The 23,279-nt window shown below is 35.7% G+C and overlaps 1 protein-coding gene across 2 annotated transcripts in view; it reads left to right on the top strand.

The window, feature by feature from the left end:
• Positions 1-23,279, top strand: part of AFG1L (AFG1 like ATPase) — a 195,694-nt gene that overhangs the window by 134,471 nt on the left and 37,944 nt on the right. For both annotated transcript variants that reach the window (XM_068985371.1, XM_068985370.1), the window contains exons 9-10: positions 14,820-14,890; positions 15,147-15,247. In XM_068985371.1, coding sequence (XP_068841472.1) covers positions 14,820-14,890; positions 15,147-15,247 — 172 coding nt within the window. The remainder of the gene's footprint in view (positions 1-14,819; positions 14,891-15,146; positions 15,248-23,279) is intronic.

Raw genomic sequence — 23,279 nt, 5'->3', positions numbered from 1 at the left:
TGTTGAGAATTTTTGTGTTTATATTCATGAGATGTATCGGTCAGTAGTTTTCTGTTTTGGTGATGTCTTTGACTGTAGATGGAGGTTTGTGACATTATACAGGAGACAGGAGTCAAGACCATCCCGAAGAAAAAGAAATGCAAAAAAAGCAAAATGACTGTCTGAGGAGGCCTTACAAATAGCTGTGAAAAGAAGGGAAGCAAAAACCAAAGGAGAAAAGGAAAGATATACCCATTTGAATGCAGAGTTCCAAAGAATAGCAAGGAGAAATAAGAAAGCCTTCCTCAGCGATCAATGCAAAGAAATAGAGGAAAACAATAGAATGGGAAAGACTAGAGATCTCTTCAAGAAATTGGAGATACCAAGGGAACATTTCATACAAAGTGGGCACAATAAAGGACAGAAATGATAGGGACCTAACAGAAGCAGAAGATATTAAGAAGAGGTGGCAAGAACACACAGAGAGCTAAACAAAAAAGATCTTCGTGACCAAGATAATCACGATCGTGTGGTCACTTACCTAGAGCCAGACATCCTGGAATGTGAAGTCAAGTGGGCCTTAGGAAGTATCACTATGAACAAAGCTAGTGGAGGTGATGGAATTCCAGTTGAGCTATTTCAAAAGCTGAAAGATGATGCTGTGAAAGTGCTGTGCTCAATATGCCAGCAAATTTGGAAAACTCAGCAGTGGCCACAGGACTGGAAAAGGTCAGTTTTCATTCCAATTGCAAAGAAAGGCAATGCCAAAGAATGCTTAAACTACCGCACAATTGGATTCATCTCACATGCTAGTAAAGTGATGTTTAAAATTCTGCAAGCCAGGCTTCAGCAATACGTGAACCGTGAACTTCCAGATGTTCAAGCTGGTTTTAGAAAAGGCAGAGGAACCAGAGATCAAATTGTGAGCATCCTCTGGATCATGGAAAAAGGAAGAGAGTTCCAGAAAACCATCTATTTCTGCTTTATTGACTATGCCAAAGCCTTTGACTGTGTGGGTCACAATGAACTGTGGATAATTCAAGAGATGGGAATACCAGACCACCTGACCTGCCTCTGGAGGTCAGAAAGCAACAGTTAGAACTGGACATGGAACAACAGACTGGTTCCAAATAGGAAAAGGAGTACGTCAAGTCTGTATATTGTCACTCTGCTTATTTGACTTATATGCAGAGTACATCGTGAGAAACGCTGGGCTGGATGAAGCACAAGCTGGAGTCAAGATTGCTGGGAGAAATATCAATAACCTCAGATATGCAGATGACACCACCCTATGGCAGAAAGTGAAGAAGAACTAAAGAGCCTCTCGATGAAAGTGAATGAGGAGAGTGAAAAAGTTGGCTTAAAGCTCAACATTCAGAAAACAAAGATCATGGTATCCAGTCCCATCACTTCATGGGAAATAGATGGGGAAACAGTGGAAACAGTGGCTGACTTGATTTTTCTGGGCTCCAGAATCACTACAGATGGTGATTGCAGCCCTGAAATTAAAAGACGCTTACTCCTTGGAAGGAAAATTATGACCAACCTAGACAGCATATTAAAAAGCAGACATTACTTTGTCAACAAAAGTCCATCTAGTCAAGGCTATGGTTTTTCCAGTGGTCATGTATGGTTGGACTATAAAAAAAGCTGAGCGCCAAAGCATTGATGCTTTTGAACTATGGTGTTGGAGAAGACTCTTGAGAGTCCCTTGGACTGCAAGGAGATCCAACCAGTCCATCCTAAAGGAGATCAGTCCTAGGTGTTCATTGGAAGGACTGATGCTGAAGCTGAAACTCCAGTGCTTTGGCCACCTGATACGAATAGCTGACTTATTTGAAAAGACCATGATGCTGGGAAAGATTGAAGGCAGGAGGAGAAGGGGATGACAGAGGATGAGATGGTTGGATGGCATCCCCAACTCAATGGACATGGGTTCAGGTGGACTCCAGTAGTTGGTGATGGACAGGAAGGACCGGCGTGCTGCAGTTCATGGGGTCACAAAGAGTCGGACACAACTGAGCGATTGAACTTAACTGATGTCTTTTTCTGATTTTGCTGTCAAGGTAATACTGGCCTCAGAGAATGAGTTTTGAAGAATTCCCTCTTTTTCTATTTAGATTTTATCTTTTTTCTTGAGTTTGCTTCAGTGATATGTGTCTTTCTAGGAATTTTTCTATTTATCGAAGTTACCTATTTTTTTTTGGTACAGTTGTTAATATTATTCCCGTATAGTTCTTTTTTATTTCTATAAGGTTGGTAGTAATGTTGTCTCTTTCATCCCTGATTTTAGTAATTTTAGTTTTCACTCTTTTCTTTAGCTAAAAGGTTGTCCATTTTATTCACTTTTGCAAAGAATTAACTTTTGGTTTTACTATTTGCTCTATTATTTTTATATTCTTTACTTCATTAATTTCCACTCTAATCTTTATTATTTCTACTTGTTTTAGATTAATTTTCTAAGAGTCTTACGGTAGAAAGTTAGATTATTAGTTTGAGATTTTTCTTCTTTTTTATGTAGGCATTTATAGCTATAAATTTACCCATAAGCACTACTTCTGCTGCATCTCATAAGTTTGGTATATTATGTCTTAATTTTCTTTGTTTCAAAGTATTTTCTAATTTTCCTTTTCATTTCTTTTTTTGACCCATTGGTTACTTAGGAGTGTGCTGTTTTATTCCCACACATTTGTGAATTTTCCAAATACATCTTTGTTACCAATTTCTAATTTCACTCTACTGTGACTAGAGAATACTCTGCATAATTTCAATTCCTTTTAATTGAAAATTTGTTTTATGGCATAGGATATGATCTTTCTTTGAGAATGTTTCATGTGCATTTGAGAAAAATGTATATTTCTTGGTTATTGAGTGGAGTGTTTATATGTTAGTCTAATTTGTGTATAGTGTATTCAAGTCTTATTATTTCTTACTGATCTTCCCCCTAGTTGTTCTATCCACTATTGAAAGTTGGATATTGAAGTCCCCCAACTATCACTGTTGCATTGTCTGTTTCTCCTTTCAGTTATGTCAGTTTTTGCTTCATGAATTCTGAGGGCTTTGTTTCTAGGCACATACATATTTATAATTGTTATATCATCCTGATGGATTGATAGTTTTATCATTATAAAATGTTCCTTTTAGTTTCTAATCACATTTTTGTTGTTTTAAAGTTTGTTTTGTCTGATGTTAATAGTGGTTGCTTTTTTCATGATATATCTTTTTTTCATTCTTTTATTTTCAACCTATTTGTATCTTTGAATGTAAACCATATCTTCTATAGATAGCATATAGTTATAACTCACTTTTTTATCCAGTCCACCAATCTCTGCCTTTTGATTAAATTGTTTAATTCATTCACAAATTATGTTATTACTGATATAATTGGATTTACATCAGCTTTTACTTTTCATTGTCTGTATGTTTCATGACTTTTTGTTTCAATGTTCTTCCTTTACTTATTTCTCTTACATTAAGTACATGTTTTTAGTGTAGCATTTTCATCCTTTTAATGATTTTTCCATTATATTTTAGGTCATTTTTTAGTGGAGAACTTTTATCTCTATGAAACATATAAAATATAATGTTTCATCTAAACTGAAATGTCTCAAATTCAAAATGAAGTATTGTATGTTGCTATATGTTTTGATAATTAAAATGTCAGTAATGGTAATGAATCTTTACTCTCAGGCCACCTGTAGGGAAAAGATAATTGATTCTCAAAAGTAGTTTACACAGTATTATCTTTGTCATAAGAACTCCTATTGATATTTTATCTATGAGTAACTCTATGTGATATTGCAAGCTTACAACTGTATCAGTTCAGTCGCTCAGTCATGTCCAACTCTTTGAGACCACATGGACTGCAGCACGCCAGGCCTCCCTGTCCATCACCAACTCCTGGAGTCTACCCAAACTCATGTCCATTCAGTCGGGGATGCCATCCAACCATCTCATCCTCTGTCGTCCCCTTCTCCTCCTGCCCTCAATCTTTACAACTGTATACTAGTAAAATATAACAGTAACAATTTTTTACTTTATGTACTATAAAAAATCACAAAATTGTCTTATTTGGCATAATTTATATGTACGTTAAAATTTAATTAATTTTATATTCACTTAAGGACTCCTGAATTAAGATGTCAAGGATTTGAAATTTGAATATTTGAAACGTTTGAAACAGGAGCAATAGAAGTCTATCTTCTATGTATTTCAGTATGAGATTCCATTAGTCAGCTCAGCATACCTTTTATCATCTATCCATTTATTGAACTGTAATTTAACAGCATATCACAGTGTTCGTTTTTCAGCACGCTAGACAGGACCAGAATGGAGCTGGCTCACCATTTCCAGCTAAACATATTGACAAAAATGTTCAGTTGTATGACTGTACTCATCTAGTAAAGTATGCTGCTGCTAAGTCACTTCAGTCGTGTCCGACTCTGTGCGACCCCATAGACGGTAGCCCGCCAGGCTCCCCCGTCCCTGGGATTCTCCAGGCAAGAACACTGGATTGGGTTGCCATTTCCTTCTCCAATGGATGAAAGTGAAAAGTGAAAGTGAAGTTGCTCAGTCATGTCCAACTCTTCACAACTCCATGGACTGCAGCCTACCAGGCTTCTCCGCCCATGGGATTTCCCAGGCAGGAGTACTGGAGTGGGGTGCCATTGCCTTCTCCGCTAGTAAAGTATAAATAGGCTATATATACAATATGTACATGCATAGATAATATATATACTTACACATATAAAAGTACAGAGGACAGTTGCTAACTTTCCTTAGAATTCTTATCTTGTTATTTCATCTTCAAATATATTTATAAGTAAAAATCTTCAACATAGGTCAAGCTAATCTGGCAAAAGTCCTATGTCTTTAGTTAATTTTGCTGTATACCTTTTCTTTTAACCTACTAAAACTCCCTGGCCTCTTTTTCTGAGGTGGATGTGATATCTTCTTCACTTAAACAGGAGTTAGAGATTCTTATTCTCCAGCTTCCTTTTTGTTTCTATTGTTGTTGTTTAAAATGTTCAATTATTTTAGCCTTTCTGAAATTTTAAGAAAAATAATTATTTTTGGATCTACCAAGTTGCAATTTTACATGTTACACCATTGATTTATTTGTGGGCATTGTTAATATATAGATTTAGTAGAAATTTTATATGGAGAGTGGGACTGAGAAGGAGGGTTGAAGGTCTGGAATTTGAGAGTTAAAGGCACTAGATCCTGCTTGCTTGCATTATACATAGGTCAAGATTAATGGAACCAGTTAAGTTACTCTCCAGGTGATTGAGAAGGGTGGGAAATTTAGAGACTGAAATGGATCTCTGCACAATCAATTAAGTCTTTGAGTGATTGAGAGGAAGATAAATACTAGGACAAAAATCCATCCTAACAACTGATTCTGTTATGAAAAACAAACCTACAGGATTTGAAATGCAAGCAAGTCTGTTTTATATTAAGTAGAGTATAAACCAACTTAATCTTAGACCTGCCTCCAGCCCCAGATTATGTTTGGTGTGAGCACAAAGAGCTGTACAGCGTGAATGGACAAGGAATCAGTAGAGTGAGAAGGCTGACTGCCAGGGAAGTTTGGCACAAGAACTTTAAGAGGAAGGGGAAATTTCTCCCTCGTTGAATCAACTTTGGCTCTCTGGAACAGAGAACATGAAGAGAGAGGGACCAAGGAAAGCCAATTCTATTCTACTTGTTGATACCTTAACAAGCTGTTGATTTTTAAAGGGGGATAAAGGGGCAAAGTGTGGGTAGCATTCTGTTCCTCTGAGTCAATCCTAATGAAGTAGGAGGTTCTTAAAGAAATTAATTTCCATTTAAATTCATGTGTGACCCTCTTCTAGAAACCTCCCCTTGTTTTGGAATTTTTGTTGAGAATTTCAAACAATTCAGCAACAATAAGGTCTCTTTTGACATACTGTCTTTCTTGAGTGTAAGTTTTATATTGAATGCCTGATTTTAGACATAGAAATTTTCTCAAAATTGAGATTACTGATTACTTTCCTCTCTGTTTACTAATTTATTATGGAAAAATTAATCACAATTCTCATACTTTTGAAGGAGTCAGGCTTTTAATCCAGGATTCCTATAGTTGTTGATGCCAAATTTCCTGGCAATGAAATAGTGGTCGATTTCAGGGCTTTTCTGACTTAAAGACACAGTAGTTCTACTTGACAGAAAACTCAACTGCAGTTTCTGAGTCTAGCATAAAAGTGACAGAAGCAATGAAATGGGTGGATTTTACCCAGAGCATTTAGAACAGAGGAAAAAGATTCTGTGCCCTGCTTTGGTCCCTCATACTCCGACCCCTGCCAAGAAAAAACAGTGGAAAAGAGTGACTCTGCTTCTTCTTCAAACATGACTTAATTCTCTGACCATAGTCACCTTTTGAGTATCTGTGAGCAGATTTTCTATTTTGCATCTCATCTGCTCTATTGAGGCATCCCACTGATGGGGCAGTTATCCAGAATTAGAAGTCCCTTAAATTCTTTATCCCTACTCATTTGTAGGAGCTCATGTTTCTGTCTTCCCTTATGAGAGAAAAGGGAATATGATTCAGAGCATCTGAGCTTAATTCCTGTATTTTCTCCTGCTCGTTTTGATGCTGCTCAAGTCACTCTTCCTTAAGATATGCCTCTGTGGTTAAAATTGAACTACACAAAGCTGAGCAGAACACGTTCTTCCATCCATGTGACATGATATTCTTACAGCCCCAGAAGAAAATTCTGAATTTAGCTCCCCTTTTACACTGAAAAAATTTATGTTTAATTTAGTGGCATCTTTACACTGTTGCTTTTCCATGCAACTGCTTTTGACTACCAGGCCTCATCCCTCCTCAGTTTTACTGGTTAGGTTGGAATACTTTTAAGTATGTTTGTAATTTGAGAGTAATTTTAATCACTATTTGTATTTTATAGTCTATATCCTTGTGTGGTTTTTGTACATTTGTTTTCTGAATATACCTGTTGACAACCTTGCATTGTATGTTCTAAACACTAGTTTTGTTTTTGTTTTTTTTGAAGTAGCTGACCCTTAACCTTTTGGGGAGCTTCACAGACATGATTGTATTTCTGAGAATAGATTTTTAGTGTAAGATAATGCTGCTGTCTTTTTAAATAGTTTCACTGGAAAACTAACAAGAGGGTCCTGGAGTTTCAGAATCACTGCTGTTACTCTGGTTTTTCTCCATTATAAGTGCATTTACCCCACCCCCCTTTTGGAAGTTAAAGACATTTTCTCTGGCTGAAATTTTTATAATAAAGTTACATTCTTGAAATTTACTACTTAAAAAAAGTCAAGTGGTCTTAGGTGTTTTAAGAATAGATTTTAAAATTTTCATAACATTTTACCAAGAAAATGCCTCTGTTACAGTTATATTGCAATGATTAAATCATATTTGTATTTTTATTTCATTTCTAAAAATAATTTGAGGCAGCTTAGACTAAAATTATTTATCATATGTCTACCATAATCACTAAAATGGAATATAAGGAGAATACCAAGTGTTGGCAAGAATGTGGAACAAGTAGAACTTTTTGTGCACTGTAAGTGTGGGAATAAATTGCTTCAACTCCTTTGGAAAGCTGCAGTATCTGCAGTAGATACTGGTAGTATCTACTAAGGTGAATGCAGATTTAGCCTATGAATAGCAATTTTACTCCAGCAAACATGTATAAGAAGTTTACCAAAAGGCTCATACTAGAATGTTCACAGTAATACTTATTCATAGTAGCTCCAAAATATAAATTACACAAATGCTCATTGTTAGGGACTGAATTGTGTTCCTCCAAAATTCATAGTTGGAGTCCTTACCCAAATGGGACTGTATCTGGGGGTAGGGGCTTTAAGGAGGTAATTAATTGCATGAGGTCACATGGGTGGAACCCTCACCTCCTAGGACTGGTGTCTCTGTAAGAAGAGGAAGAGACACCAGAGGAAAGGCCACGTGAGGACATAGCAATGAGATGGCCATATGCAAGCCAAGATGAACTTCAAAAGAAATGAAACCTGACCACAATGTGATCTTAAGACTTCCATCCTCCAGAACTGTGATAAAATATATTTCTGTTGATTAAGCCACCAGTCTGTGGTATTCTTTTGTGGCAGCCCTGGCAGACTAATACACTAATCAACAGTAGAATGATAAATTGTGGTGTTTTAATGCAATGGAATATCACCATACAGGGAAAAAAACTACTACATACATCGATAAGGATGAACCTCACATAATATTGAGTAAACAAAACCAGACACTTGCTATTAAAGGAAATGGGTTTATATGAAGCAATATGTATCCTAATACCCAAGTTGAAAATGATTCAGGACACACTGTCATTGATTTGATCAATATTGGTACAAAATGAAAGACATTTTCCTATGTCTGGAATATTTATTAACCTGAAAAGGTCAGGACTATCAGATTTGGTAATTAATACTATGTGTTTTTAAAAGCCTTTAAAAATAATAAATATAAAAACTTTAAAAAATGATGACTTCCACATATTAAATTTCTGATGTATTTAAATTTAAAAATAATTTTGTTTAGCATTTATTTTGTGTTCATATTTCCTTCTAATGTTTTTTAGTATCATAAGTCTTTATCAGGTAAAGATCACTTTCATACTATTGAAATACATAATTGTCAATATACATATTGTCAATTGACAATATACATATTGTCATAGTATATTGACTTATACTAGTGATAAGCCATGAATTTATTCTTATTATGAAGTTTTTCACATTGAAAACTGCTGAAACTTTTAGTATAACCCTATAATAGAAAAATGATTCATTGTTTGTTATTATGGACACTCATTATTTGAGGACACATGAAGTATTGTGATAAATACAGATTTACTTAGAATTTCAGAAATTTTCCAGATTGATATCTTTTGGGTATTTAGAAACACTTTTTCTGAAATTCCCCCTGATTTTCCAGCTCTGTGATTACCTGCTACTCTCCTCTGGTTCTTCATGCTTTAAGGACTGTAGGTTTTCTATTGGGATTTTATTTGCCCTGAGCAGTACTGAGTTTATTGTCTTTAGTCTGAAAGCTATAAAAATGAGTAGCATGCCATTTCCCCCTTCTTCCAAGGGTGGGCTTCTTCTAGAATCTACCTGCTTCTGTTCACTTTCCAGCGCCTTCAGGTTCCCTACTCTCGTACCTTTTGTGCAGTGTTTACAGCCGTTGTCATCGGGAGAGTCAGTTAGGGCAAAGCTTCACCCTCCAAGCAGTGTGACTCTTCTCTCTGTTCTGAGAGAGCACACTTTCCACTACCTTCCTGAGAAGACTGAACGAGAAATACATATTTTTGAGGGCTCATCTGTCCAAAAATGTCCTGATGTGATTTGATTAATAATTTGGGCATGAATAATTTGACAATAATTTGACATAATAATTTGAATATTCCCTTCAAAACTTGTAGGCACTATGCCATTATTTTCACATTTCCATTATTGCCGTTGTGAAGTTTGATATGCAAGTTTCTTGATCTTTTATGTTTGACCTATTTTTCCCTTTGAAATTCTTTAGGATAATTTTTCTTTATTCCTACTTTCCTGAAACTTGATGATAATGTGCCTTAGAATGTTTGTTTCCCCCACTTCTTTGTGCTTGGTATTCATTGGATTCTTTCAGTTTAGAAAATCATGTCCTTCAGTTCTAGAAAATTTAATTTTCTTTTTTCTTTGATAATTTGATTCTTCATTCCCCCTACCACCCCAGACTTTAGAATGACTCCCAGTTACATATTGAACCTTCTGGATTTATCATCTAATTTTTTAATTTTCTATTTTATTTTCCACCTTTTTTCTATTTCTGCTATATTTTCTGAAAGATTACTTCAACCTTTTCCCTTAAATTTCTCTTTTTTTAGCTTTTTATTTTGTATTGGGATATAGCCAATTAACAAACAATGTTCTGACAGTTTCAGGTGACCATTTCCCTAAATTTCTTCTTTAGCATTCATTATTCAGAGCTCTTTCTTAGGCCCTAATTGTCCTTTTGGTTTATAGCATTTATGCAATGCAGTGTGCCTATATAAAAGGCATATTAGAGTATAACTTTCCCCTTTCGGTCTCTGTATTTTTTTCTTCCCTTCCTCCAAGATCCTTTTCTCTATTTCTTTATGTGATCTTTATCTTTTATCCTAGAGGATTTCCTTAAATGCCTAGAAATGTTTTTGTTGTCCATTCACCTTAAGAATGAAGGTGATTAGAAGTTTGTGTACCGAGATGGGGTTTTATTGATTGGTGGACTTAACTGGAGGGTAATAAGGTAGCAGGTCAGGTTTCCCACTGAAGAACCCCCAAATGTCAGTATCAGCAGGTCTTTAGTTTTTTGGCTATTCAGTTTCCTCCAGAAAGCTGTCTTCAATGTTTCTGTCTACTTTTTGGGATGGAAGCTTCCTGGACTGGTAGGGTTCTGGATGCTGAAGAGGTAAGGACTGTTAGTTTCGTTGTTTACTTTGAATTAGTGACTTTCAACCTTTCCAGTGTTAAAACTGTCCCAGACAGTAAATTTTCCGGTTTCAGCTGGAGTGGAGGTATTATAGGAGACTGGCTGTCCAGGTGAAAAGAGGGAATCTAAGGAGCTGCCTTGGTGTTATTTTCAGACAATGCTCTTGTTTCCAGCCTGACCCTCACCTGTATCTTTGAGTGTATCTAGTATTGCCAAACCTTTGGTGGTGGTGGTAGTGGCCGGAGGGTAGAACGGGGGAGGCTGTTGTGAGAAATGAATTGCTTCATCTCAGCTCACCTCCTACCTTCTGATTTCTTAGTCTACTAAGGTCCTGCTCATCGAAAGCAATGCCGGTCTTTCCTTCTTCCAGTCCCCTCTTATATTTCCTCGGGATATTCTTAGAATCACTTTCCCTCATCACTTGTTTTGAGGGGAGTAAATCACCCTCTTCTCTCCTAAAGGGAAGGGAGGGAAAAGGCTCTTATCACAAATACGAGACACAAAAGCCCGCGATTCCTGATCTTTCCCCTCCTTCTAAAGACACTATGGTGTGGGGAATAGAGGGGATGGTAGAGGTGCATGACGTTTACAGTAGGGCTGGTTATTCTCCTGATTTACCCACAGGGGCAAGAGCCTGAATCCGGTTATTGGTGGCTTATTGGTGGTGCTTTCTAGCAATTTGGGGGTACTTAGCACTTCTACCCATCAACTTTGAGCCTTAATTACAATTCCAGGACAAGAGGGGAAAATTGCATATAATGACCTATTGTATAAGTGGATCCAAATGTACTTCAAATTCCCCATTGTTGGACATTTAGGTTCTTTGCACTTTAAAAAAGAATTTATTTATTTATTTTTGGTTGGGCTAGGTCTCCCTTACTGTGTGTGGGCTTTCTTTAGTTGTGATGAGTGGAGGCTGCTATTTGTCGTGGTGCTCAGGCTTCTCACTCTGATGGCTTCTCTTGTCGTGGAGCACAGACTCTGGGCTCACGGGCCTCAGTAGGTGCAGCATGTGGGTTCAGTGGTTCCGGCTCCTGGGCTCTAGAGTGCAGGCTCAGAAGTTGTGTTGCATGGGCTTAGTTGCTCCCCAGCAGGTGGGATCTTTCTGGACTGAGGATCCAGCTCGTGTCCCCCGTGTTGGTAGGTGGACTATTAGTCACTATACCACCGGGGAAGCCCTGTTCTATACATTTTTTTGATGCTAGCAGTGTCACAGTGAACATCCTTACAGTCGTTAACCGTTATTATTTACACATGAGATTCCTATGAGTGGAATAGTGGGATGATACGATATGCATGTTTCTAATGCTTTTATTATATATTATCTGGTTGTCTTGAACTCTTGTACCAATTTTACATTCTATGGTACATGAGAAGGTTCTTTTTCCCCTTACCTATGCTTGTTCCAGCTATTTTATCTTTTTCCTTATCTTTGCCAGTTTGGATAAAAGAATGATCTCTCATGATTTTATATTGCATTTTTATCACTAGTAAGAATGAACCACTTTACATATGTGTTTTGCCCACTGAACTATTTTTTTTAATGCCATTTTCCTGTTCAGGTCCTTTGACAGTTTTCCTATTGGAGTATTCAATTTTTTATATGTTAGAGCTTTTAATATATTGAAAATATTAAATATATGCCATAAATGTTGCCACTGTGTTTCCCAGTTTAATGTGCCTATATATTTTATTTATAATACTTTCCATTACTTAAAAAATTTTAAATTTTATGTATTCAGATCTTAGATAAAATGACCTATTTCTCTGAGTTTCGTTTTTCTCTTTAATAAAAATGTGATAATAATACATACTACATGGCAAGTGGGGATGGTATAGGTAAACTTATTGCTGCATAATAGCTGTTCAACAAATGATTGCTTTTTTTATTCCATGTGTGACACATTGAAAATGTTCAGAATCATCCAAATTTACTAGAATTACAAAACATATTCAAGATGTTTAAACCAGAGATATATGAACATGAATGTTAAGTAAAACTTTTAGGCTGGTAGAGACAGGTAAACTTTATTTTTTCTTGTTACTTGTCTAATTTTTATTCTTAAGGAAACTGATGAGCTCTGACTGATGCATCCTCTTAAGTAAGGAAATCTGAAGTCTGAATGGAATGTGAGACTAGTGTTTTCTTGTAAGTTATTGTTAAGGAATTATGAATATATTCATTTCTGATAATGATTTCTTTCATTGCATGTTTATTTTATATCAGTATAGATACATCTGATAAAACCAAAATTACACACTAGCTCATCCTGCTGTTAAACAATACGAAGATAAGGTTTCTATCATCCAGAAAGTCAATAGAACTTACTCCCCAAGGTCAAGTGAAAGTTGGCCTTAAGTGGATAATAGTATGTTCAGTTGTGAGCTTACATAAACTGCTTTTATGAATGTTATTTTTAGACTATAACAATAAAAATTTTTATTTTAGGTAGGTGTTATAACTTCTGAGCAATCTTTTATGATAATATAATGGATTTCTTATACAGTGCTATTATAATAAAAATAATTTTATCATTTCACATATAATTTCACTATAAATGAAATCACTTATAGTATATTTCACAGATGTGACCTAACTAAAGTCTAGTGAGCCATATTTTAATATTATAGTATATTTGAGCACAGAATAAAAAAAAAATCAACACTGAGGAAGTTTATAAGAAATTGTTTGTTTACCAGATATGCTTTTAGAAACATAACTGTCTTCTATTTTGGTTATGTTTCCAAATTCATTTTTCCCTCTTTATTGGGTAATATGCCTAACATAAGGACAGGGTAACTTACTGAAAGCCAGCAGATGTCCAGGGTTGTCAACATTGCTCTCTTCTTTATATATCCTTTTAAAAATATCTCCCTTCTCCATCAGTTGTGTGTGTATACACCAGTCTTGCAAAGTGGAGGTGATTCCAAATGAATCCCTGTGAATGATGTTGGCAAAGCCATCTAAACATACATGTGCTTGGTGTGGGCACTGACATTTATGTTGGTTTATAGGATTTCTTTGTACCTTCAAAATTATTTATTCTCTCTATAATCACCCTTTCTATAGTGTCATTTTATTACCTTAATACAGCTCTATTCAATTATCATACAAGGCTTTATGTAAGTCAAATAGCATTCCCCTGCAAAGCTAACCATTTTAAATGATATTTTAAAGATCCTTGAGGTGGAGTGGTTACTATTTGAAATGTGACAGTTCCAAACTCTTCATAGTGACTGTGTGCTTTGTTGCATTTTAAAGACATTTACTATAGAACATTTGAAGAATTAGGTGCTTGTGTATTAAATGCCTGCCACCTGACAATTATCTCAAGGAAGAAATTATTTTGGTTTAGTTTAAGCTTAATGTAAAGAAAAAATAATTTATGAGTTTTCAATAAGACTTTAAGATGGATTCCAGAACTGAGTTTAATTGCTTCCACACCTAGATAAGAGTGATTTGTGTGTCAAAATTAAGCATATTGGCAGGTCATCCTGTGTAAGTTTGTACATAGAGTTGAAGTAAACTTATATTTTCACTTGAAGTTTTTTTAACAGCATTTATTTCTTCTGCCAGTTATTTTAGTTCATTGACTTAATTTATCAACCCTTCTTTAAAAAAAAAGTGAGAGGAAAAAAGGCCATAGTATTATCACATTTGTATATGTGGGTTTCCTAAACCATATGGTGATTTCTAATTAGAATACAAAGGATTCTTTGAGGAGACTAACTTCATAGTATCTGCAATGGTGGGCATCACAGAAGAAGAGAGTTTTCTTGGATTTCCAACAAGGACATTTTTGAGAGAAACTGTGTGGTCTGTAATTGTCTTTGTATTCGAAGTCTGATAAAGTTATTGATGTGCAGATCAAGTTGGTATTTTGAAGCTGGTAATTTAATTCTGGATGTTTGATCCTCTCAGTCAGTGGTTTGACTTGATTTTTTTAAAAGGCAGCTTCAATATTTAATTTCACATGTACCCTCTCAGTAGAGATTTCAAAGGATACTTTGCTGGATCCTTGACTGCCTTGTCTATTTGTTCTTGTTTTGCATGCAAGAGAGAGCCAGAAGCCTTTCTTCTCATTGTGTACACATCGTATTAATGGATTTACTCTGCCTGTATCGTCTCATTACTGGAAACAGCCAGAAGCACAGAAGTCTTTCAGTGTATGCAAATAAGGCAGAATCATCTACCTGAGAGTTAATATTCTCTGCTTTTAAGTGTATTCTAAATCTAATGTTTGTATTTAGAGCATAACATCCTGTTCTTTTTTTTATAGGCAAAAAGCTAAGCAGGCTCAGGCAGCTGTTTGATGTTGGCTTCAAGTGTTATTAATTTCATATTCTATTATTCTTTTCACTGTAGCACAAGTGAAGCTGATGTGGAGGCTGTCATGGATAAGTTGTTTGATGAGCTGGCTCAGAAACAAAATGATTGTACGTAAGTTAATTTCTCTTGAAAGAGAATACATTTAGAACACAATGCCCAATCTCCACTGACCAATTAATAAGTTCCATTGCTGTATATGGGTTGATGCCACGCTCAAGTGGCAGTCATTGTATCAGCATTTTGTCTAATTTATGTGTTGAATCATGTGCTATTATTCATCAAGCTATGCATTTCCTATCTGTAAGAGATGAATTTTATAGTAATTATCCAGACAAGATTGAGTCTTTGTTCATGTTCCCATAGTAACTAGACCAAGGATTCTAAAAGTGCAAGGCAGAGAGCTGCGGCTGAATAAAGCTTGTGGAACCGTTGCCGACTGCACATTTGAAGAGCTGTGTGAGAGAGTGAGTATCCAGACACGTTCAGACTCAGTGGCCTTTTCACATGTTAAAATACTTCATATTTTCCTCCGTGCCTGTTTCAAATTTTAGAATACAATTTACTGAGTTAGAACTGGTTTATTAGTCTCATTAAGAGAAATACTCATCTGTATATGCCCATGTGCTTTTTATAGATATTGGCAAAAAATTTACACTTAGAAGGGCTCTAACACAAAATTAGAAATACAGAGAGAGCTGTCAACTATTGCTGGAAGCAAAACTAAAACGGGCTTTCGGGATATTGTGTAAAAGTCAAATGTAAGAAAATTTCGTTTTAAAAAAGCTATGAAGTTAGTATGTGGGGAAAGGAAGATGATGTAGTACTAGCATGATCCAGGAAGTATGATGTAAAAGAGTTTCCATTCCTTGTTCTCATGTATCCTCTGTTATTGTTATAATATCTGACCTATTTGGGTCAGGTTAAGGAAAGTGAATTTTTTTAACTGTGACATCTATATTATATAATAGTATTTCCAACAGAGAAAAATATATATACACACATTTTCATATAAATGAGGGAGACATTGATTACAAATTAATTATAGATATGAATTCTTTCTTTTAAAAGCTCTGGGAATTCTCAGGACTCAATGAGTATTCAGTTGATTATAAATCTTAAGAAAAACAAAGTCAATGAAATATAACTTTAAGCATAATACCTCATTGTCATGTATAATGTATCATTCCAACTGATCTCTCTGATTTATCTTGACTTTTAAGTAACTAAAAAGGAATTATTTTTCAGGGAGAAGAGAAAATATTTTTTATACCTGCTAGCCATTTTATGGCTACTTTTCTTAAAAACTAGTAACTTCATTACTTCTAAATTTGTAATTTTCAACCCAGAGAGAAGAATCCAATCTAACAGATGATATCACAGTAATAAAGCACTTCAAGACCCATAATGATTAGGATGAATTAGACTCCTCAGACAGGTTGATAATGTCAGTGTCGGTTATGAAAGTCATTCTGGTTAATATGGACCGTTCATACTTCTATTGGGTCAATCTCATCAAGGTCCTAATAACCTAATATCTTTAGGCATAATTTTATTAGGGTTTTCATTTAAGTTTTACTTACTTTGCCCAAGAAATAAACTTGGGAAAAATCTTATATATCTGAGAAGCTTACCCTACTTCCATAGAAGGGGACCTAGTGAGGAAAGGGAAGGACAGATCAATTGTGTCTTGGGGTAGTAGGGCAAAGGTAGGTCTCTTAGAGCAACTACTGAGTTTTAATCTCTTTTTTTCCTATGTGCTCATTATTTCAGGATACTTAGTACCAGGAAAAAGTCACTAATCAGGGACTAAAATCTTTAGTCTACTGTATGGGGGTCGTGAAGAAGACGAGTGATTGGAACATTACCTTGAAAAATTGAGATAACACATAAAAATAATTATTTTTATCTTATTTGACAAAAATATGGATTATAATAGGAACTAAGAACTAAATTCCTAAAATAATGAACAAATTACTATTTATTTTTTGGCATACCTTTTTTGACAAAATTTTAGGATGATAAAATAGTATATCCCATTTCATAATTTGGTTGTTTGAGTACATGGAAAGCCCTGTTTTGGAGAAGGCAGTGGCACCCCACTCCAGTACTCTTTCCTGGAGAATCCATGGATGGAGGAGCCTGGTAGGCTGCAGTCCATGGGGTCGCTAAGAGTCGGACACGAATGAGCAACTTCACTTTCTCTTTTCACTTTCATGCGTTGGAGGAGGAAATGGCAACCCACTCCAGTGTTCTTGCCTGGAGAATCCCAGGGACGGAGGAGCCTGGTGGGCTGCCGTCTATGGGGTCGCACAGAGTCGGACACGACTGAAGTGACTTAGCACAAAGCCCTGTTTAATTCATGAATATTTCAGTTACTTTCTTTTAAAGTTCATATGGTGTCATTGTCCTTGTTGAGTTTTTTCTTTCTTCAAGTTGGCTAGATCTTCATTTGTCAGTGACTTTGCTTGAATACGTTTACTTTATATCCATATTGTAATTGTGGGATACTTACTACCTCAGACTGGATGACTGACATTGAATATTGACATGATAGGTTGGATTAAGCTAGTATTAAGCTGTGATGCAAGTTTGAGGAAGTATTATATATTTTTTAATTGAAATATAACTGACCTACTAACGTGTTAGTTTCCGGTGTACAACATAGTGATTTCAATACTTTTATACATTGCAAGATGACCACCACAGTAAATCTAGTTAACACCTATTACCTTATATAGTTAAAAATTTTTTTTCTTGTGATGAGAATTTTTAAGATCTACTAGCAACTTTGAAATATGCAATATAATATTATTAATTATAATTCTCATGCTATACATTATATCCCTATGACTTATTTATTTTATAACTGAAAGTTTGTACCTTTTGACCTCTTTCACCCATTTCTTCCACTCCCCAAGCCCCATCCCTTGCAGCCACTAATCTGCTATCTGTAGATATAAGCTTGTTTTCTTGTTTTGTTTTTGTATTTTTAGATTCCACATATAAGTGAGATCATGTAGTATGTGTCTTTCTCTCTCTGACTTACTTCACTTACCATAATGCCCTCAAGGTCATTCCATGTTGTTGCAAATGGCAAGATTTCATTCTTTTTTATGGCCAAATAATATTTCAGTATATAGGTATACCACATTTGCTTTCATTCATTGACTGGCACTTAGGTTGTTTCCATGTCTAGACTATTGTAAATAATGCTGCAGTGATTATATGGTACATATTATAATTTCAAGTTGCTGTCTTTATTTTCTTCAGATAAATACTGAGAAATAGAATTGCTGGATCATACGGTAGTTCTATTTTTAATTTCTCAAGGAACCTCCATAATGTTTTCCATAGTATCTGCACCAATTTACATTCCCACTAATAGTGTTCAAGGGCTCCTTTTTCTCTACATCCTTACCAACACTTATTTCTAGTCTTTTTTTTTTTTTTAACTTTACAATACTGTATTGGTTTTACCATACATTGACATGAATCTGCCACGGGTGTATATGAGTTCCCAGTCCTGAACCCCCCTCCCACCACCCTCCCCATATCATCTCTTTGGGTCATCCCAGTGCACCAGCCCCAAACATCCCGTATCCTGTATCAAACCTAGACTGGCGATTCGTTTCTTACCTGATAGTATACATGTTTCAATGCCATTCTCCCAAATCATCCCACCCTCTCCCTCTCCCTCAGAGTCCAAAAGTCTGTTGTATACATCTGTGTCTCTTTTACTGTCTCACATACAGGGTTATCATTACCATCTTTCTAAATTCCATATATATGTGTTAGTATACTGTATTGGTGTTTTTCTTTCTGTCTTACTTCACTCTGTATAATAGGCTCCAGTTTCATCCATCTCATTAGAACTGATTCAAATGTATTCTTTTTAATGGCTGAGTAATACTCCATTGTGTATATGTACTACAGCTTTCTTATCCATTCATCTGTTGATGGACATCTAGGTTGCTTCCATGTCCTGGCTATTATAAACAGTGCTGCGATGAACATTGGGGTACACGTGTCTCTTTTAATTCTGGTTTCCTCGGTGTGTATGCCCAGCAGTGGGATTGCTGGGTCATAAGGCAGTTCTATTTGCAGTTTTTTAAGGAATCTCCACACTGTTCTCCATAGTGGCTGTACTAGTTTGCATTCCCACCAACAGTGTAAGAGGGTTCCCTTTTCTCCACATCCTCTCCAGCATTTATTGCTTGTAGACTTTTGGATTGCAGCCATTCTGACTGGTGTGAAATGGTACCTCATTGTGGTCTTATCTTTTTTATGCTAGCCATTCCAACTGATATAAGGTGATATCTCACTGTGGATTTGAATTGTATTTCCGTGAGAATTAGTGACATTACACATCTCATGTATCTGATGGCCATCTATATTTTCTTTGGAAAAATATCTGTTTAGATCATCTGCCCATTTTAAAATTGGATTTTTTTTTTTTTTTGCTATTGGATGAGTTCTTCATATATTTTGGATGTTAACCCCTTATCAGATGTGTGATTTGCAAATTTTCTTCCATTCAATAGGTTGCCTTTTCATTTTGCTGATGGTTTCCTTTACCATGCAGAAGTTTTTTAGTCTGATGTATTCCCACTTTATTTTTGATTTTGTTGCTTTTGGTTTTGGTGCTAGATTTAAACAACATCACCAAGGCTTAGGTTAAGGAGCTTACTGCCCATGTTTTCTTCTAAGAGTTTTATGGTTTCAGGTGTTATCTTCGATTTTTTGAGTTAATTTTTGTGTATGGGGTAAGATAGTGAACAGGTTTCATTCTTTTGCATGTGGCTGTCCACTTTTCACACCGTTTATTGAAGAGACTGTCCTTTCCCTATTGTATGTTCTTGGCTGCTTTGTCATTAATTAATTGACCATATACATGGATTTATTTCTGGGTTCTCTGTTGTATTCCATTAATCTGTGCACCTAGTTTAATACAAATATTATGCTCTTTTGGTTACTATAGCATTTTAATATAGTTTGAAATTGGGGAGCATGATGCCTATAGCCTAGAGTAATTCTTAAGATTTCTTTGGGTATTCAGGCTCTTCTTTGGTTTCACATAAATATTTCTTTTAATTTTATTTTTACTTTATTTTACTTTACAGTACTGTATTGGTTTTGCCATACATTAACATGAATCTGCCACGGGTGTATACGAGCTCCCAATCCTGAATCCTCCTCCCACCTCCCACCCCATATCATCTCTCTGGATCATCCCAGTGCACCAGCCCCAAGCATCCTGTATCCTATATCGAACATAGACTGGTGCTTCATTTCTACATGATAGTATACATGTTTCGATGCCATTCTCCCAAATCATCCCACCCTCTCCCTCTCCCTCTCCCTCAGAGTCCAAAAGTCCACTCTACACATCTGTGTCTCTTTTGCTGTCTCGCATACAGGGTCATCGTTACCATCTTTCTAAATTCCATATATATGTGTTAGTATACTGTATTGGTGTTTTTCTTTCTGGCTTACTTCACTCTGTATAATAGGCTCCAGTTTCATCCATCTCATTAGAACTGATTCAAATTTATTCTTTCTAATGGCTAAGTAATACTCCATTGTGTATATGTACCACAGCTTTCTTATCCATTCATCTGCTGATGGACATCTAGGTTGTTTCCATGTCCTGGCTATTATAAGCAGTGCTGCGATGAACATTGGGGTACACGTCTCTTTCAGTTCTGGTTTCCTCTGTTGTGTATGCCCAGCAGTGGGATTACTGGGTCATAAGGCAGTTCTATTTGCAGTTTTTTAAGGAATCTCCACACTGTTCTCCATTGTGGCTGTACTAGTTTGCATTCCCACCAACAGTGTAAGAGGGTTCCCTTTTCTCCACACCCTCTCCAGCATTTATTGCTTATAGACTTTTGGATTGCAGCCATTCTGACTGGTGTGAAACACATAAATTTTTTGATTGTTCTATTTTTATGAAAAATACCATTGGAGTTTTGGTAGGGAGTGCATTGGATCTATAGCTTGCTTTGGGTAGTGTGGACATTTTAACAATATTAATTCTTCTGATCCATAAGCATGGACTTATTTAATAAGTTTCACTTATTTATATCTTCTTTAATTTCTTTCATTAATCTCTTGTAGTTTTCAGCAAATAGGTCTTTCCTCTTCTTAGTTAAATTTATTCTCAAGTATTTTATTCTTTTTGATGCAATTATAAATCAGATTGTTTTCTTAATTTCTCTTTCTGATAGTTTGTTATTAATATATAGAAACATAACAAATTTTTGTATATGATTTTGTGTCCCATGACTTTGCTGAATTCTTTTTATTAGTTCTAACAATTTTCTGGTGGAGTCTTTAGAGTGTTCAATATGTGGCGTGTCATTCGCAAACAGTGACAGTTTTATTTCTTCCCTTTTAATTTGGATGCCTTTTACTTCTTTTTCTTGCTTAATTGCTCTGGCTGGAACTTGCAATACTATGTTGAATGAAAGTTCTGAGAATGGGCATCTTTGTCTTGTTCTTGATCTGAGAGGAAAAACTTTTAACTTTTTGCCATAGAGTCTGATGTTAGCTATGGGCTTATTATATATGACCTTTACTATACTGAGGTACATTACCTCTGTATCCACTTTGTTGAAAATTTTTATCATTAATGGATGTTGAATTTTATCCAAATGCTTTTACTGCATCTCTTGAGATCATTAAATGATTTATATCCTTCATTTTGTTAATTTAGTGTGTCCAAATTGACTATTTTGTACATGTTGAACCATCCTTGCATAACTGGAATAAATCCCAATCCCATTTTAATATTGTGTGATCCTTTTAATGTACTGATGAACTTGGTTTGCTAGTATTTTGTTCAAGATTTTTGCATCTGTGTTCATCAGGGATATGCATGCCCAGTTGTGTCTGATTCTTTGTGACTGCACGGACTGTAGCCCACCAGCTTTCTCTGTCCGTGTGATTATCCTGGCAAGAATACTGGAATAGGTTGGCATTTCCTCCTCTGTGGGATCTTCCCAACCCAGGGATCGAACCTGTGTCTCCTGCATTGCAGGCAGATTCTTTACCACCCAGTCACCTGGGAACCCATCAGGGGTATTGGCCTGTAATTTTCTTTTATGACATCCTTGTCTGGTTTTGGTATCAGGATAATGCTAGCCTTGTTAAATGAATTTGGAAGTGTTACCTCTTCTGTTGTTTAGAAAAGTTTGGGAAGTATTGGTATTGCTACTTCTTTGAATGCTTCATAGAATTCACCAGTGAAACTGTCTGGTTTTTGATTTTAGGAGGTTTTTGATTTTTGATTCAATTTCACTGCTAAATTTGCTATATTTTTTCATGATTCAGTCTTGGTACATTGTATGCTTCTAGGAATTTATCCATTTCTTCTAGATTGTCAAATTTGTTGATGTATAATTGTTTATGAGTCTCTTTTTAATTTTTAAATTGAAGTATAGTTGATTTACAGTGTTGTGCCAATCTCTGCTATACAACAGAGTGACTCAAACACATAGGCATTTATTTTAAAAAATATTCTTTTCTATTATGATTTATCACAGGATATTGAATATAGTTCCCTATGCTATGTAGTTTACATCTGCTAATCCCACACTCTCGGTCCTCCCCATCCCTCTCCCCCTCCCCCTTGGAAACCGCAAGTCTGTTCTCTGTGTCTGTGAGTCATTTGTGGCTATGTTTATTTGTGCCATATTTTAGATTCCACATATAAGTAATACCAAATGGTATTTGTCTTTCTCTTTCTGACTGACTTCACTTAGTGTGATAATCTCTGATGGTATCCATATTGCTGCGTATTGTATCCATATTGGCATTATTTTCCTGTTTTTTATGGTTGAATAGTATTTCATTATATATAGGGACCACATCTTCTTTATCCATTCATCAGCCAGACATTTAGGTTGTCTCCATGTTTTGGTTATTGTAAATAATACTGCTGTGTACACATAATAGTCTCTTTGATCCCTTGTATTTCTGTGGTATCAATTGTAATGTCTCCTCTTTAATTTCTGATTTTATTTAAGTCCTCTGTTTTTCTCTTGGTGAATCTAGCTAAAGGTTTGTGAATTTTATGTTTTCAAAGAACCAGTTCCTAATTTTATTGATCTTTTCTATCATCTTTGTAGGCTCTATTTTATTTATTTCCATGCTGATCTTTGTTATTTCATAAAGGGCTACATTTTAAAGTTTGTTTGTTTGTTAGTATTTTCTTGGTATGATGATTTTGCATTTCTTTGCAACCCTTAAAAACTATGTCAGTTCAGATATTGAACACTTTGCAGGAAGAGGACTCCTGTACCTCTCCCAGCTCCAAGCACAGTTCCTCAGATCTGAAATCCTGCAAGTTAACATCTGGTCTTTTGGTCTGTGGGATTCCCATTCTCTGCAGATCTACTGTTCAACACTATTCTGCCCAGAGAAACAGTCTCAATTAGGAGACCCTATAGTACCTTCATAGTAATAATAGCAAACATTACCATGTACAGGCATCAT

This window comes from Capricornis sumatraensis, chromosome 13, assembly GCF_032405125.1.
Source record: "Capricornis sumatraensis isolate serow.1 chromosome 13, serow.2, whole genome shotgun sequence".
Lineage (NCBI taxonomy): Eukaryota > Metazoa > Chordata > Mammalia > Artiodactyla > Bovidae > Capricornis > Capricornis sumatraensis.
Note: the sequence above shows the minus strand (reverse complement) of the source record. Positions and strands in the feature narration are given on the sequence as shown.